The sequence below is a fragment of the Leishmania mexicana genome, chromosome 9 (genome assembly GCF_000234665.1).
Source record: "Leishmania mexicana MHOM/GT/2001/U1103 complete genome, chromosome 9".
Classification (NCBI taxonomy): Eukaryota; Euglenozoa; class Kinetoplastea; order Trypanosomatida; family Trypanosomatidae; genus Leishmania; species Leishmania mexicana.
In genome coordinates, this window is record NC_018313.1 from 231,271 (window position 1) to 245,803 (window position 14,533).

At 62.5% G+C, this 14,533-nt stretch overlaps 6 protein-coding genes across 6 annotated transcripts; all 6 read left to right on the top strand.

Moving 5' to 3' along the window:
- Positions 1-957: 957 nt before the first annotated feature.
- LMXM_09_0630 (conserved hypothetical protein) lies at positions 958-4,389 on the top strand (the record flags this gene model as incomplete). Its single annotated transcript, XM_003872696.1, has 1 exon — positions 958-4,389. The coding sequence occupies one exon, from the start codon at positions 958-960 to the stop codon at positions 4,387-4,389; it is 3,432 nt and encodes a 1,143-aa protein (XP_003872745.1).
- Positions 4,390-5,564: 1,175 nt separating this feature from the next.
- Positions 5,565-7,067, top strand: LMXM_09_0640 (conserved hypothetical protein; the record flags this gene model as incomplete). The annotated part of the gene is made up of 1 exon (XM_003872697.1): positions 5,565-7,067. One exon carries the CDS (start codon positions 5,565-5,567, stop codon positions 7,065-7,067), a length of 1,503 nt encoding a protein of 500 aa, XP_003872746.1.
- Positions 7,068-8,000: 933 nt separating this feature from the next.
- LMXM_09_0650 (conserved hypothetical protein) lies at positions 8,001-9,911 on the top strand (the record flags this gene model as incomplete). The annotated part of the gene is made up of 1 exon (XM_003872698.1): positions 8,001-9,911. One exon carries the CDS (start codon positions 8,001-8,003, stop codon positions 9,909-9,911), a length of 1,911 nt encoding a protein of 636 aa, XP_003872747.1.
- A 550-nt stretch (positions 9,912-10,461) lies between these two features.
- LMXM_09_0660 (conserved hypothetical protein) lies at positions 10,462-11,502 on the top strand (the record flags this gene model as incomplete). Its single annotated transcript, XM_003872699.1, has 1 exon — positions 10,462-11,502. One exon carries the CDS (start codon positions 10,462-10,464, stop codon positions 11,500-11,502), a length of 1,041 nt encoding a protein of 346 aa, XP_003872748.1.
- A 742-nt stretch (positions 11,503-12,244) lies between these two features.
- Positions 12,245-12,661, top strand: LMXM_09_0670 (putative prefoldin subunit 2; the record flags this gene model as incomplete). The annotated part of the gene is made up of 1 exon (XM_003872700.1): positions 12,245-12,661. One exon carries the CDS (start codon positions 12,245-12,247, stop codon positions 12,659-12,661), a length of 417 nt encoding a protein of 138 aa, XP_003872749.1.
- Positions 12,662-13,232: 571 nt separating this feature from the next.
- Positions 13,233-14,345, top strand: LMXM_09_0680 (conserved hypothetical protein; the record flags this gene model as incomplete). Its single annotated transcript, XM_003872701.1, has 1 exon — positions 13,233-14,345. The coding sequence occupies one exon, from the start codon at positions 13,233-13,235 to the stop codon at positions 14,343-14,345; it is 1,113 nt and encodes a 370-aa protein (XP_003872750.1).
- Between the last annotated feature and the right edge of the window lie 188 nt (positions 14,346-14,533).

A 14,533-nucleotide genomic window follows, 5' to 3' on the forward strand; every position in this document is an offset into this window, starting at 1 on the left:
CACACGAAAACGTGCGAGGAAGACGCTAAGAAAAGCAACATTCGATCTTGTATATTGGCCGAACTGCACACATGGCGCTGCGGCCCCGGCGTCTCCTCGTCCGCAGCCCAAACATGTGTACGTGGATATATATATATATATATACATACCCCCTCTTGGCTCCGCATTTCATGTGGGTGCCCTGAAGGCACAGATGGACGCACGCACGTGAATCAATGTCCATCTCCCTCACCCTCACCTTCCCTCCCTCCCTCTGTGTGTGTGTGCGTGTGTGTGAGCACCATTCCCCGCGTACTCGTCCATGTCTCTCCCCGTTCCCCTGTCTCTGCCCCTGCTTTCCCTTCCTTGAATGGCCCTGGCCCTCTCGTGTGTTGCGGGGGTGGCGGAGGTGAACCACTCCCACCACAAACACGCTCACCCTCACACTTGCACGGCGACCGTCTCGACCCACCACCACACCCGCCCTCGTTTTCCCACCCTCCGTTTCCTAGCAAGCTTGCACGGTGCGCCGTGTCCTCTCTCTCTCTCCCCCCCCTCGCCCTTCGCCTCGTTCGGTTTATTTTCTGCCTGTCTGTCTCTGCCTGCTTCTCTCCGGCACTCACAGCCCCCCCCCCCCGCCCACAGGGGAGGACCACAATACACTACAGTATATATTTATATCTCCCCTCATCCCCCATTTCACTTTCCGATTTTGTTGGATGCTTGCTTGCTGGTTTTCTTTCTCTTCACGTCATCGACCCCCTCCCCTTCTCGCTGCGTTACCCGCCTGTCCGTCTGCGTGGGAGCCCACTGGCGGAGACGTCACTGCCCTTGTCTTTCGTTGCGCGTTCCGGCCCCAACAACAACACACACACCGTGAGGTGAGAGCAGCGCCTCTACGCCGGCAACGTTGCCTGTCCGCTCCCTGCTTTGGCTGACTTCTGTCCTGTTTCCCTTCCCGTGTGTACACACTGTCGAATGAACACCCCGCAAACGTCAGCCGCCGATGCTGCCGTGGCGTGCCTCCGCCTTCTGCACCGCCTCCTGCAAGACGAGGAGGTGTCACTGGCACAGCTGAGCTACCTTATCGAGAATGTGCACGATCCGTTGGCCCAAGTGTGTCTGCCGCCAAGCCAGCGCCCCATGGTTGTCCCCGCTCCACAGCTGAGGTCGCCATCTGCCAGTGCGTTGAACCGTTTCAGCTCTCCTGTCAAGCACGCACACTCGCCGGTGCCCTCGACAATGGCGGCCGCGGCAGCTGGTGAGGTAAAAGCGCGACGCCTGCCACCCCAGCCCGCCGTGGTCGAGCCGGAGGCGCCTGCGCAGAAAGAGGCAACGCCCGTCAAGACGACCAAAGCGACTGGAATGATGCACAGAGCATCCAAGAAAGCTTCGAAAACGGATGCGGTGAGCGCAAAATCCCCCTCCTCCTCTACGTCAACCAGCAAGGCGGAGGCACGCGCCACGCTGACCTTCGGTCAGTACTGGGGCATCTTCGCCAATCTACCTACCCTGTATGGGGTGCACCTCTCCCTCGTGCAGGAGCTCGACACGGTCCTTCTACGACTCACCCAAATTGTGGATGAGCTGCATCCAGCGACCCAGGACACTGCGAACAGCGCGGTGCTCCACTCTCCTGCCGCCACGCCTGTCCCCGACGCGGGCCTCAACACACGCAAGCATGCTTCAGCCCTTCGTAACCCTTCCCTCAGCGCCCCCGCAGGCGCTCGCAGCGTCTACATCGAGATTGGCGTCATGGTTTGCGAGTTCTTCGGGTCTGAGCTGATGAAGCACTTCATGGCGGAGCACATGATGTACACAGTCAAGTACACGCAGCAGGCAGCGCCGCACCTGCTGCGGTTGTCGCGGCTGTGGCGATGGTGCACAGAGCCATCGGGGTCGTCTGGGGTGTCGGCGGCCACCCTCGCCAGCCTGTCGGAGATGGACCAGAGGACGATCCTGCAAAATGATCTCTTCTTGGACTTTCTCTGGCGCTCCTTCGGACCATCCGGCATGCCAGAGGATGATCGGGTGTGCATACCAGCGCCCCCGGAGCTGAAGCAGCGCAGCGCGGCGGGCAGGCAGGGTCATGCGCTGCCCCCGGCAAGAGCACTGGCCGGCGGCAGCGGTGGCGCTCGACGCTCTCGCCCTACCGCGGCAGTCTCGTCCCCTGCAGCCCGCTTCCCTCCCATCCCAGCGATGTGGGAAGGCTTCCGCACGCTTCTGGTGCTTCTTGCCACCCCGCTAAGCATCCTGCGCCGCTACACCCACGCGGCACGGTGCCTGGTGGAGAGCGGCGCGCTGCTGCCGAAGGACCGTACGCGGCTGCAGAACTGCTTTATCGACGTCGCCGCGCTGCGCATCAGCGAGGAGACGAACCTTATCGTGGAGGAGCTCTGCCTGCACGATGTAAGAGGCATCATGGCGCTTATGGACATCCCGGCTTCCTCTACGAACAGCGGAGGGCCTGTTTCCCTCGCCGGTGGTGAGCCGGTGAACAGCAGCGCTGCTGCAGCGCTCTCCTCCGGCGGAGTACCAGCGAATCACAGCAACCGCGTCCTCATACACTACGGTCGTCTGCTGAAGCGCTTTGGGCGCGGGCGGCACGAGCGCCTTATCTTCCTCTTCAGCGATTGGATGTGCTACGCTGAGGAGAGCAGCAACGGTCGTTTCCGGGTGCGTGGCACGATTCCCCTTTCAGGGCTGCGCGTGGTGGCAGCGCGCGATGACCCGTCGTTGGACACGGTCAACTGCTTCGAGCTCCTCTTGCCAAGCCTTTCAAAGCGTATCACCTTCTACGCCGCCTCGCCCGAGCAGCGGGACCAGTGGGTGGACGCGATCCGCTACACGGTGCGGCGGTTTGAAGTGCAGAAACAAAGGCCGCCTGCAACGAACGGCTCGCCGCGCAACAGCGGCATAAACACGGCGGCAGGAGACGGGGGCATGCCGAGCATGATGCAGCCTACAGCCCCGATGCTGATGGCCAACTCCCGGCTGAGCCGTCAGCGACACAACGACATCAGGTGGCAGGCGTGCGGGAAACTCCAGCGGCGCACGGAGGAGATGCCGCCGCAACCCTCGCACATCATCTCTGGGGCGGCCCGTGTTCCGTTGGCCGTCGTGGCAGGTGGCCCGGTGGCCGGGTCGTCGCCATTTCCTGTCTGCCACTCTCCGTCGCCGGCGAACGTCACGCACTGGTCGGCACGCGCATCTGTGCACCGCCGCATCCGTAGCCAGGAATTTATCGCAGTGCATCAGCAGCAGCTCGCGGCATCCTCATCCCACATCCCTACACCCACCCAAACCGATGGTGTCCCGCCAGGCGGCGGCGTTGCGACGGTGGAAACCAACTCCAACCTGGACTCCATGGTCCCCCCTGCCCTCGACACAGGCAACATGGACAGCGCCTCACCGGTGCGCTCGGTGGACCGAAACCCGCCACCGCAGAGGCAGCGTTCTCACCAGCTCCTCTCCTCTGTCACATCGACGGTCGCCGTTGCTGCCTCTGCTGAACGGCGCAGCAGCAGCCTCCTCCACTCCTTCACCATGGATATCATGGCCAGCCCAAACCGCGGCAGCGGCGGCTCGGGCGTCAGCACCCCGTTGCGCCCCCCTGTATCAGAGCGCTTCGAGGCGGTCAAGATCAGCAGCCGCGGAAGAAACCCTCCCCACCAACCGCAGCAGGAGACTGTCGCACTTCCAGAAGAAGTGGCACGTCACCCCAGTGGCAGAGGCGTGGTATCGCCGCCGTCCTCACCGGCAAGCAGCAGCAGCAGCAGCAGCAGCGGCGTGCTGGACAGCATTATCAGCACAGCGGCCCCACCGACGACAAGCTGCAAGGTTAGCTTACAGCCTTTTTGTGAACCACCCTCAGCTTCTGCGGAGGCACAGGCCTTGCCCGGTGCTAACTTGGCCCCGCCCAATAAAAGCGTCGTCTCAGTAGCCGAGGTCCCGCCAACCTTGGACATGGTCGCAGAGGAGGAAAACCGCCCACGTGACTCCCGACCGGTCACCACTGCCGACCAAAGTGCGAGCGGCACGGGGAGCGTCATGAGTGCTGCTGCCCAGCTAGAGCAAAGTGTCAACAGTGGCGCAGAGGAAGATGGCTCGATGACGGCCACAGCCGTCGTGACGGCGTTCCGCTCCCCCAGCGTCATCTATCACCGCCTCATGACGCCGATATCGCCTCTGGCGACGGACTCCAGACCAGTGCCGGTGCCCCGAGAAAACAGCACCGCCCCGAGTTCTTTCAGCCCCACCTCGGACTCATCAAAGGACCTCCACGCCATGGTGCGAAAGCCCATGGTGGCTGGGAAACCCCTGCGGAACCCAGCGGTACCCCGCCACGTGGACCCAATGGAGCAGATGCCTCAAGGCGGCGACGGCAACGACGCCTCGGTGCAGCCTTGAAGCTGAGGCAAGAAACAGAGGAGGGGAGGGGCCCGCTTGCCCCGTTCCTTGCCACCCGCACATCCTCCCTTCCCTGACCCCACCCCACCGTAGCACCGACACAAGCGCCCACGAAGGCCAAACGACGTCTACTCTCCGTAGCCTCTGCCATGGCACTGCCCGTGTGTGTGTATGTGTGTGGGGGGGGGGGGGGCTGCATGAGCGTGTCTGAGTGACCCATGCACCACCACCTGCGAGCGAACAAGAAGAGGCGCTGGCAGCATGGCTCGATCTCTCACAACGTCGGCGGGCATCGCGGTCACCAAGCGCCTCCCCCCCCCCGCTCCCCTCTCTCTGCATACCCCACCTATACGACTGTCAACCGCATTCTGCGCCATATCACCGGTGACCCTCTCACTACCACCCGCGGCGGCGGCGGCAGCGGCAGCGGCAGCAGCAGTATATCTTTATACAATATATAGTTCAGACGAAACAACCCGGCCAAGGACAAGGACGAGCGAGAGAGACGCACAGCGCCTCGCAGCTCATGGTTGAAAGGGCCCCTTTCCCTCTCCCTCTCTGGCGGTCTTGCTCTCTCCCCCCTTGCCACCCATTTCGTCTCCCTCGTACCCCCATCACGCGACGTCATCCGTCCCCTCGGCAGAACGAGAGGCGGCGTTTCCCAGATGATAGACTCTTGACACCCGCACCCCTCTCCATCGTGCCCCTCTCTATCTATTTCCTGTACGGGCACCAACTCTTGCGCGGCCACATCACCGCACACGTACAGGGCGAGAACGAGCGAGAGACGCGCACGCACGAGTGCGCGCTGCCCCCTCCCTCGAGGCGTGTAGTCCACCGCCTTCTTCCCCCACCCACCCCTCCCTTCCTCTGTTCTTCGGGGGAGGGGGGAATCGATCGCGTGACAAGGTGCCCTCAGTGATCCCACCTCAACCCCACCACGACGGCGTTTCCATCCCTCGCAGACACGCTCACGGCTGTGCATCCTCCTCATTCTTCTCGGGCCCTTCATCATTTCGCCGCTCTCCTCCCCCTCACACCCCCTTCCCCCGCATCCCCACCCCACCCAACCGACCACCACACCTCCCTCCCTCCCTCTCTGTCTCCCTCCGCATACACGTACACACACACACGGTGTAGCTCACCCGCGAGGGAGACGAAGAGGCGAAGGCGCCATGCTGATCCTTATATTTGGCACCTTCATTGGTCTCATTGCCCTAGCTGGTACCTTCATGTACGTCATTATCATGGGCCCGTCTAGGTATCACCGCGACGGCGTCGTCGGCAAGCTCCACCGCCTCCTCACCAGCGTCCCGCTGACCGTGGGCGGGTTCTGTGTGAGCTGCTGCTACGGCTGTGATCAGCGCAAGGGCCGGCTGTGCTGCAGCCGTTGTGCAAAACGCACGATCCACGAGCGTAACTGGTTCATGGTCATCTTTTATATTGGCCTCGTGTGGACGGTGGAGGGGCTGTACCTGCTCATCTCCCTCCCGCGGCTCAAGGCATCCATCATGTCGAAGGCGGTGTCGTGGGTTCTCGTCCTGCTCTCCGAGTTCCTGTGGACCTGCGCCACTTTCTCCGACCCGGGCACCGTGACGGCGGAAGCCGATAAGGCGGCGCAGCGGCAGCAATTTTCGGCCAAAGCCGCCACCAGCGCCAAGAAGAGACTCCTGCCGCGTGAAACGCCAAACCGCGGCGCTGGTATCGCCGGTCAGGGCAAGACACCAGGCAACTCCAAAGTCCGCCGGTCCTTTCTTTTCTCACCCGCCGAGGAGTTTGTGCTGAACCACCGGTACATTGTGGACGGCATGGTGTACGCCATCGCCTCCGATGACGCGACCGCGCAGCTCACGAAGGTGCAAAAGGAATACACGAGCCCGACGATGGGGCACCCCGTCCAGCTCGGCCAGACCTGCATCACCTGCCATGTTTCTCGACCCAGCCGCAGCAAGCACTGCCGCCTGTGTCATCGGTGCGTGCGCCGGTACGATCACCACTGCCCCTGGATCAACAACGACGTGGCAGAGCGGACAACGCGCTATTTCCTCGGTTTTCTTCTGTGCCACGCCATGTCCTGCACTTGGGCCTGCGTCGACCTCTTCCGCAACATTCGCCAGTTTCTCATAACACATCACGCGTGGGGGTGGGTGCTGCGATACCCGAACGGTCACACCGTGCCGCTGAGCCTCTCCCAGTACCTGATGATCCTCATCAACTTCCACTTGCTCGAGGCGTGTCTCCTCTTCTTCGCATTCTTCATCGGCCTCGTGCTGTACGGGTTCTGGGTCTATCAGATGACCTTTGCGGTGGCGAACCTGACAGTCAACGACCTCAACAAGATCGACGACACAGTGGAGTTTGTGGTGACGCTCCCGACGCTGGATTTGGTATACCGTGAGTCACGAAAGGTGCGCGAGCGCCTCGAACAGGTAGCCGAGCGTAAGCCGAAGGCCCTTCTGGCGCTTACGGAGCCCCCGCCACCCAAGTCAGAACCCGGGTACGAGGAGGGCGGGAAGGAGAACCTGGCGTACCGCAAGCGTGTTAAGAAGATGCTCACGGAGGACCTGAAAGGGTTGTACGACCGCGGCGTTTGGCGGAACTTGATGGAGATCCTCTTGCCTTCCGCGCCGCTGCGCGACTCGGCTGTCCTTGCCAAGGCCACGGCCTGTGTACTGTAGGGACTGGGTGGCGCTGGCGCTGATTACCCGATTCATGGCGGGTGGTCCTGTGGGTGGATGTACGTGTCCGTCTGAGAGGGGCGTTGCCCATGCAAGGCACTCCCCCTGACGTCATCCAGAAAATGAAAATGAAAAGCCCAAAGCGTATCGTCGCTTGTTGTTGTTGTGATGGTTGGTATGGAGGTGTAGGACCGGGTGCCAAGACCGTGTCCAGACTTTCCTCTCTACACCGACCCCTCCTCCTCCCGACACACCCACCCACCCACACACATACACACTCACGGTTCCGACACAACATCCCCTCCCACCTTCAGGTGCGCGAGTGTGAGGCATGTGCGCCCACGTACGTGAGTAGGGAGGTGTATATATATATATATACATGTATATGTATGGATGTCTGTGCGTCTGTGCGCTGCCCTTCCAACACCAGAACAGACAAGAAAGTAGAGGGGTGGGGCCACCGCCACCACCAGGTCCCTCTCCTGCACAAACACGCGCACCTCCACAAAGGTGTAGCTGCGCGTCGGGGTCGTGCTTGTGAGCCTGAGATGTCTTCGATCACTCGCCCCACCCCCCTCTCCCCCTAATCCTCCTCCTCATCTCTCCCCTCCCCCTTCCTGTTCTCCTGTGCTGACCACAGAGCTACTACTGCTTTGGCCCCACAACGGTTGCTCGCCGTGGGTACGCGCGTATGTACTTGCATGTATGTATGTGTAAGTCCCGTCCGTGACTGCCAAGAGCTCTGTATTGCTCGACTCCACAACCATACCGGGCGCTCGCTATCCTCCTTAGCGCCAGCGTCCAGCGCACACGCGCATCACCTTGTGTATTGCTCTCGCTTCCCACTTCCCCCGGGGAGGGCGCCCCCCCCCCTCCTCTGTCACACCGGTGTGTGCGTGTGTGCGCGCGCCCTCGTCGTGTCCCCCAGTATCGATGGCCACGACTGCCTCACCCCAGACGGGATTAAGCCCCACCGTCCCTACACCCGTGGCACCGCCGTCGATCGATGACGCGCTGTCGTACTGGATTGGGCTCTCGCGCCTCATTCACCGCGTCTGCGTGACGTCCGACTCCACACCGTCCGCTGATGAGTGCGCGCCATCCGATCGGCTCCAACGATGCATCGGTCACGCGGAGGGCGAGCCGCCCACCTTTACCCGCTACAGCCTTCACCGTGTGCTGCTCTGCTGTGGCATAAAGCAACATCGCGTTCGACAGACCGCCGACCGCATGCTTGCACAGCTTCTCTCGGCAGCCTACACCACCGCAACTCCCCTCACTGCGCCAGTCGTCTTGCTGGACACCAAATCACCGGCACCGACGCCTTTCCGTACACCAGTGCGTCAGCTGCCCGTACCATTGCCTCTTCTCGTGGCGGACTGGCTGAGGCAGTCCTCTCCTGACGATCAGAACGCGTCCCAGCACCACCGCTACTGTCTGAGGGTCCCCGCCGTCACGTGGAGCAGGAGCATCATCAAATGGTTGGGGAGTGGGCTGCGAGGGCAGATGATCTCGCTGAGGCCGCTTTCCCGGTGGAACATGGTGTGCGCGCAGCAGTCCCGACGCATGCCTGTAGTCATCTTCGTCGGCGGCCCCAGCGGCGCAGGGAAGAGCACGCTGGCCAGCCTGGTGGCGAGTCAGCTGCGCGTCCCAAACGTGCTGTCTACCGACACAGTACGGCAGGTGTTGCGGACGCGCCTGCGCGGGCACGAGGCGCAGTTCCCGGCCCTCTTTGTGTCCACGTATGAGGCGCACAAGGTGACGGGAAACAATGGTCACGTCTCCGTGGATGACGGAGCTGCGGTGCCGCATCCGCAGAGCGCCGATGAGAATGTCATCGTTCAAGGGTACGAGGCACAGTGCGACCTTGTCCTCCGCATTCTCGACGGGATGCTGGCGCGCCTCCTCGCTCGCCGCGAGTCGATCGTGGTGGAAGGGGTGCATCTGCTCCCGCGATATCTGGCGGCGAAGCGCGCCGAGCTTCTCGTGTCGCATGTGGCCTGTGTTCCTGTTCTCGTGCGCATCCCCAAGGCGGACAGTCACCTGGAGCGGCTCTGCATCCGCGCACGCGGCATGTCCATGCAGGCGCGAAACAACAAGTACATCCGCTCCTTCAACGCAATCCGCACCATCCAAGCTCACCTGGTCGACAGCGTGGAGGCGGCGTCGCTTCCGGTTCTGGTGCTCTCAAACACGAACATAGACAAGTCCTTCACCGCACTCCACCACACCCTGTTGGAGACCATGGAGTACGTCGCGGTGCACGGCTGGCCTGCGGACGCGGCAGCGGCGGCCGAAGTCCCTCTCACTGGGGTGGTCTTCACGGCTGTAAAAGACAGACTTGTTGCGGTGGTGCGGCAGCGTCGGTGTCGCCGCAGCGCCACGGATGACAACATGAGCACGTCGAGCGGGACGGGTGCGTCTGCGCTGGGAGACGAGGAAAAAGGGGGCGTGGTAACGGCCCCCTTCGGCGCCCTCGCACTCGCACCCCACGCACGACTGCCAGCCCATTCCCCGGCGGGCAGCAGCAGCAACGGTGCAGCGCCGCGTGCTCGCTCTGCAGAGCTGCTGGGGGTGGTACAGCGTTGCCTTCTCGAGCAAGGCTTGCGTTATCACTCTCGCACCAGTAATTCTCAAGCAGATTCAGCAACGGTGTATGGTCCCTCCGGGGTGCTCGGCTCGCGGGACGCCAGCAGTCGCTCCCACGCACACGTAGCCGTACGCCCCTCTTCCCCCATCGCGGCGAAGTCGCGCATCAGCCTGACCCCGTCGTCTCACCTTCTGTCAGACGGCCACAACGATGAGTTTGACGAGGTGGAGATGCCGTCCCTGATCGGCTCGTGAAGGTCGTTTGACTTAACTCCCACGTCCACACGCGCGGAAGAGGCGCGAGAGGGATGTCGTGCATAACACCAGCTTTTCATTGCGCGTGGTTGTCGCTCGTGTGCTGCTCACAGCACACCCGCACAGAACCGTCGGCATCTTCATCGCCTCCACTGCCGCCTCCCTCTCTCTGGGTGTTTTGTGCGTGGAGGAGGGGGGCGGGGCGGGGCGGGAGGGCTTTGTTCTGTAACACACACCCACATATATATATACATATATGCCTCCCTCCCTCCTGCCTGGACTTCTTCCACCAACCACCAACCCTCCACATCTTGCGGATCGCTCTCGATTGACCGCGATGACGGTGGCAGTGCAGCCCCGTGCGCGCTCAGGGCGGAGGGGGACTATATCCCCACGTGCGACATGCGCGATTCGAAAATGACCGCGAACGGGCTTACCTCACTCCTCTCTCCGTCTTCTGTATTGTCATCCCTTTCTTCTCGGTGAAGGAGATCCTCTCGCGGCGTCGTACGTAGGCGGGCAGGTTGCCGTTTGTCCATCCTCTCTCGTCATGTCTGACGCCGCGCCGGTCACGGCTACTGTTGATGCGCCGCCATTGCCCACCCCAACGAACGTGAAGCCGCCGCGCAAGAAGCCACTGAGGACGGAAGAAGCTAACCCCCGTCTGCTCGCTCAGGCGAACGGCGTCTCCGCACAGCAGCAGAAGCAGCGGGACAAGGAGTTTGCCACGCACAAGGCGCACATTCTGGCCAATCTGCAGACGAACGCGTGTGACCTGAGCCCCAAGGGAAGCGTAGATGCGAAGTGTCTCCCTGTGATGGATGTGCTCAACACGCACAAGGACTACGTCACCACGAGCAGCTGCAGCGGACGCATTGCCCTCTTCCACAGCATCACGCACAGCAAGGCTTGTGAGACCGACGATGGGGAGGCAACGCCGGGGCCGCGCATGAAGCGTGGCGAAAACGCGGCGCTTGGTTGGGTGTTCGTGAAGCACGGCATGCTGCGCCCGATGGAGATGGCCCAGGTGGTGGGTTTCCTCTGCGGAGCACCCACCACGCCGGAGGACGTGGCGCTGGATGCGGCGCAGATGGAGAAGCACGCGGCTCACATGGCCTCTGTGAGCAGCAGCGCCTACTGCCACGGCGCCGCCCCTGGTTCCTTGCCTGCTGGGATGTATGATGGCGAGGTGGAGGGAGTGCTGGTGGAGGCGAGAGGAGGCGGAGGCGAGGTTGCAGCACTGCCCGTTCCTACGCGCGGCACCGTGTCGCTCAAGATGGAGCCGTTTGTGATGCACGTTCAGTGCCGCACGATGGAGGCTGCAAAGCTGTTGCTCTCGGCGGCTGTTAGTGACAGCGGGTACCGCAACAGCGGCGTTGTCCCGCCTGGCAAGAAGATTATGTGCGGCATCCGCAGTGCTGCTGGACTGGGACTGGAGGTGCCTGTCGTCGTTCACGGCGTCAACCACGTGGCGTCTCAGCGGGCATACGTTTGGGCGCTGCTGGGACTCGCGAATGAAAAGATGGAGGCGAACGAGAAGAAGATTCGGCTGCTGGAGAAGTCCGTGGTGGCCCGCGTCTTGCCGGCGTGATGGCCGCGCACAGCCCCTAAACCGCGCAACGAAGACTAACAACGCGTGGACGTATCTGAGAGAGGTAGTCCTGTGTCCAACCATCGATCCCCGTGGCGGTGACGAGCAGCGGCAGCGATGGCCTGTGTGGCTAGTCAACGCGCGGTCACACAGGCACCTGCCGTGAGCAGGCCATCCTTCCTACCTCCCGCCTCCCCCCCCCCCGCTAAGACACGCACAAAACAGGAGGCAAGAAAGACCCAGGGCACAAGCGGTCCACGGCTCTCCGGCAGCAGCGGGGACGACAGCTGTCGCGCTACGACTGCCGAAGGCAGCCCCACCCCTCCCTATCCCTTTGTGTCCTCTCCCGTGGACCGCCGGCGATCGCGTACACCGCCTTGGGGAACGATCCCGCTACTCACGCCCCGCGGTGTGTGTGTGTGTGTGTGTGTCTTTCCCTCTCTCATTCCCTCTGTGTGTGCCTCCGCCACCACTACCGTCGTCTCCCCTCCTCCTCCTGTCTTCTTGTGGACGTACCGTGCGCACGTGGCGACGTCGATCCGTGACGATCGCCGTTCTACTGCGCCTGCACGAGAAGAGTTTCTCGGTCCCCCCTCCCCTCCCTCTACATCACGCGTCATCGGTCCGCGTCACAGGTCTGCCTTCATCATCTTCCTGCGCTCATCTTTACTTGGCAGTCGCGCTGTTCCCTTTAACCACTCACTCCTTGGCTGTGCAGCAGAACTCCCCCGCAGACCGGAAAATGACCGCGAACGCCAGTGCGTCGGAGAGCGCCCTCACTGAGGAGCAGATTGTGCAGCAGTACAACCGCATGCGTCAGGAGCAGAGCGCCATCATGTCTCGCATCGCCGAGCTGGAGAATGAGTCCCACGAGCACGACCTCGTCGCGACCGAGCTGCGCCCGCTCAACAAGGACCGCTGCTGTCATCGCCTTGTCGGTGGTGCGCTAGTGGAGCTCACGGTGGGCGAGGTGCTGCCGGACATTGAGGAGAACTTAGCCGCCATTCGCGAAGCGCTCGTGCAGCTAAACAAAGGCCTCATGGAGAAGGAGAAGCAGATGGACGAGTTCATGACCAAGCACAAGCTGAACCGTCCCGGCGCGAACCAGGCCGTGACGGCCAATCAGAGCAACGAGGGCAACCGCGGCGTTCTGGCGTGACGCGGCGCTCGATGCGGTGCAACAGTCGTGGACCGCGGAGTCTGCGCGTGACTATCTGTGTCCGTGGCGTATACGTTATGTGTGTCTAAGTCAGTAACGGCGTTTCCCTCCGTGGACCACCTCCCCTTCCCCTCCCCTGTCTGCGAGTCGTACCACACGCGGATATGTGTCTACGAGGGGGGGGTCGTGTTCGCGTCTGTTTGGCGTCGATCTACCTTCTTACCTGAGAGAGACATCCGAAAAAAAAGGGAAGCGAGACCCACCCTGAACATCTTCCCCACCCCACCCCACCCCCACACCCCCTCGTCGTCCGCTCTCTCCCGCCTCGCCGTCTGGACGGCACGTAAGGTGAGGGGCCGAGCAACCAGGATGATGTGCAGTAGAATTCGTGTTTCACGTATGCCATGCCGTTTCTGGACAAACCCCTCGCAGTCCTCAAGGGTGTCCCTGCCAGCCCTCTCCACCCGCAACTCCCGCTCTCCTCTCTGCCCTCGCGGACACTCACCGTAAAGAAAACGTAAACAACAGGAGAGACTCCCCTCCTCCTCTCTCTGCCGCAGGCGCGGGCCGAATGTTTCCGCAGGGGCTGATCGACCAATGGCTGAGCAAATCACGTGAGGGCCGCCGCAGCGTGCGAGAGGACCGGAAAGCAACGCCAGCCATCCTGGACAACATCGACCGCCTCGAGGAGTACTGCCGTAGCCACCCCTACAACGTCTTTTGTGCGAGCACGTTGCAGCATCCTCCTTTTGCCCTCCACGCACTGGAGAGCGAAGCGGCAGCGCAGCAGCGGCTCGCACAGCCGCCGCCGGTGTTCGCAGCGACCGTCCCCTCGCCCTCTGCTCACACGACGGCCTCCAATGAGGTGTGGGGCGGCGTCTGTGGGCGGTACGCAGACGGAGACGAATCTCGCGCGTCGGTGGCGGCTGCTCGTCAACATCTGCACAACGTCGCTGCGCGACTCGCCACGTATCTGCAGTCTAGCGGCGCCGTGAGGAGTTCGGCAACCCGTCATGAGGAAGAGTCGCAGTGCACCGTTGTGGCAGACTTCTTCGTGCACTTGTTGTCGGAGGCGGCGGTGGCCGCCGTGTACCGGCAGGGTATCGCTGCGCAGGTGGAGGGCGAGGAGCGGGCGGCCTTTCAGCATCGCCAGTCGCGGCGACGGCTGCAACTCCCCGTTCACAGCAAGCACGACGGTACTCTTGAGGGTCTGGAGTTGTCAGACCGTAAGGGGGCAGGCGCCGAGGCCGTCCATGAGGTCGAGGGTCTAACGGTGGTGCGGCCCATTGCTGACTACCGGCGACTGAGTCAGGGACTCGCTTCGCTGTGGAGTTTGCTGGCACAAACGGAGCGGCGTGGTGGACTGGCGCCCGGCGGACCACCATCGAAAAAACGCAGCCGCGACAGCACCGCCGATACTGACTCGGCGGACGACAACGACAACCTGTGGACGCGCGTGCGTGTGGACTACCTGCGCCACTGGCTTGGCGACCGTCCCCTTCCACCCCCGCCGCCTCTTCCGGGCACCGCAGCGTTGGGGGAGACTCAACGAAGGACAGAGGCATCGTCGCCAGCGAACCTGGGTGGCGCGTGGCGGAGCCGGCCGCTCTACATCTCCGAGCGCGATGTGGAGTTTGCCCTGCGCAAGGTGCTCGCGGACGTCACAGCATCCGCACCCCCGTAATGTGTCTGCTGGGACCTATCCATACCCGAACACACAAAGAAAAACGCTCTCTCTTGCTCAGGGCCAAAGTGGCCGCAAGAGCAGCAACTCCCATTCCCTGCCACACCTGCCTCCCCCCTCCTCCATGTGCCCTAGCACTGGAGACGGCGTCATGTCTACTCCTGTCAGTCCCATCTCACGCCTCTCCA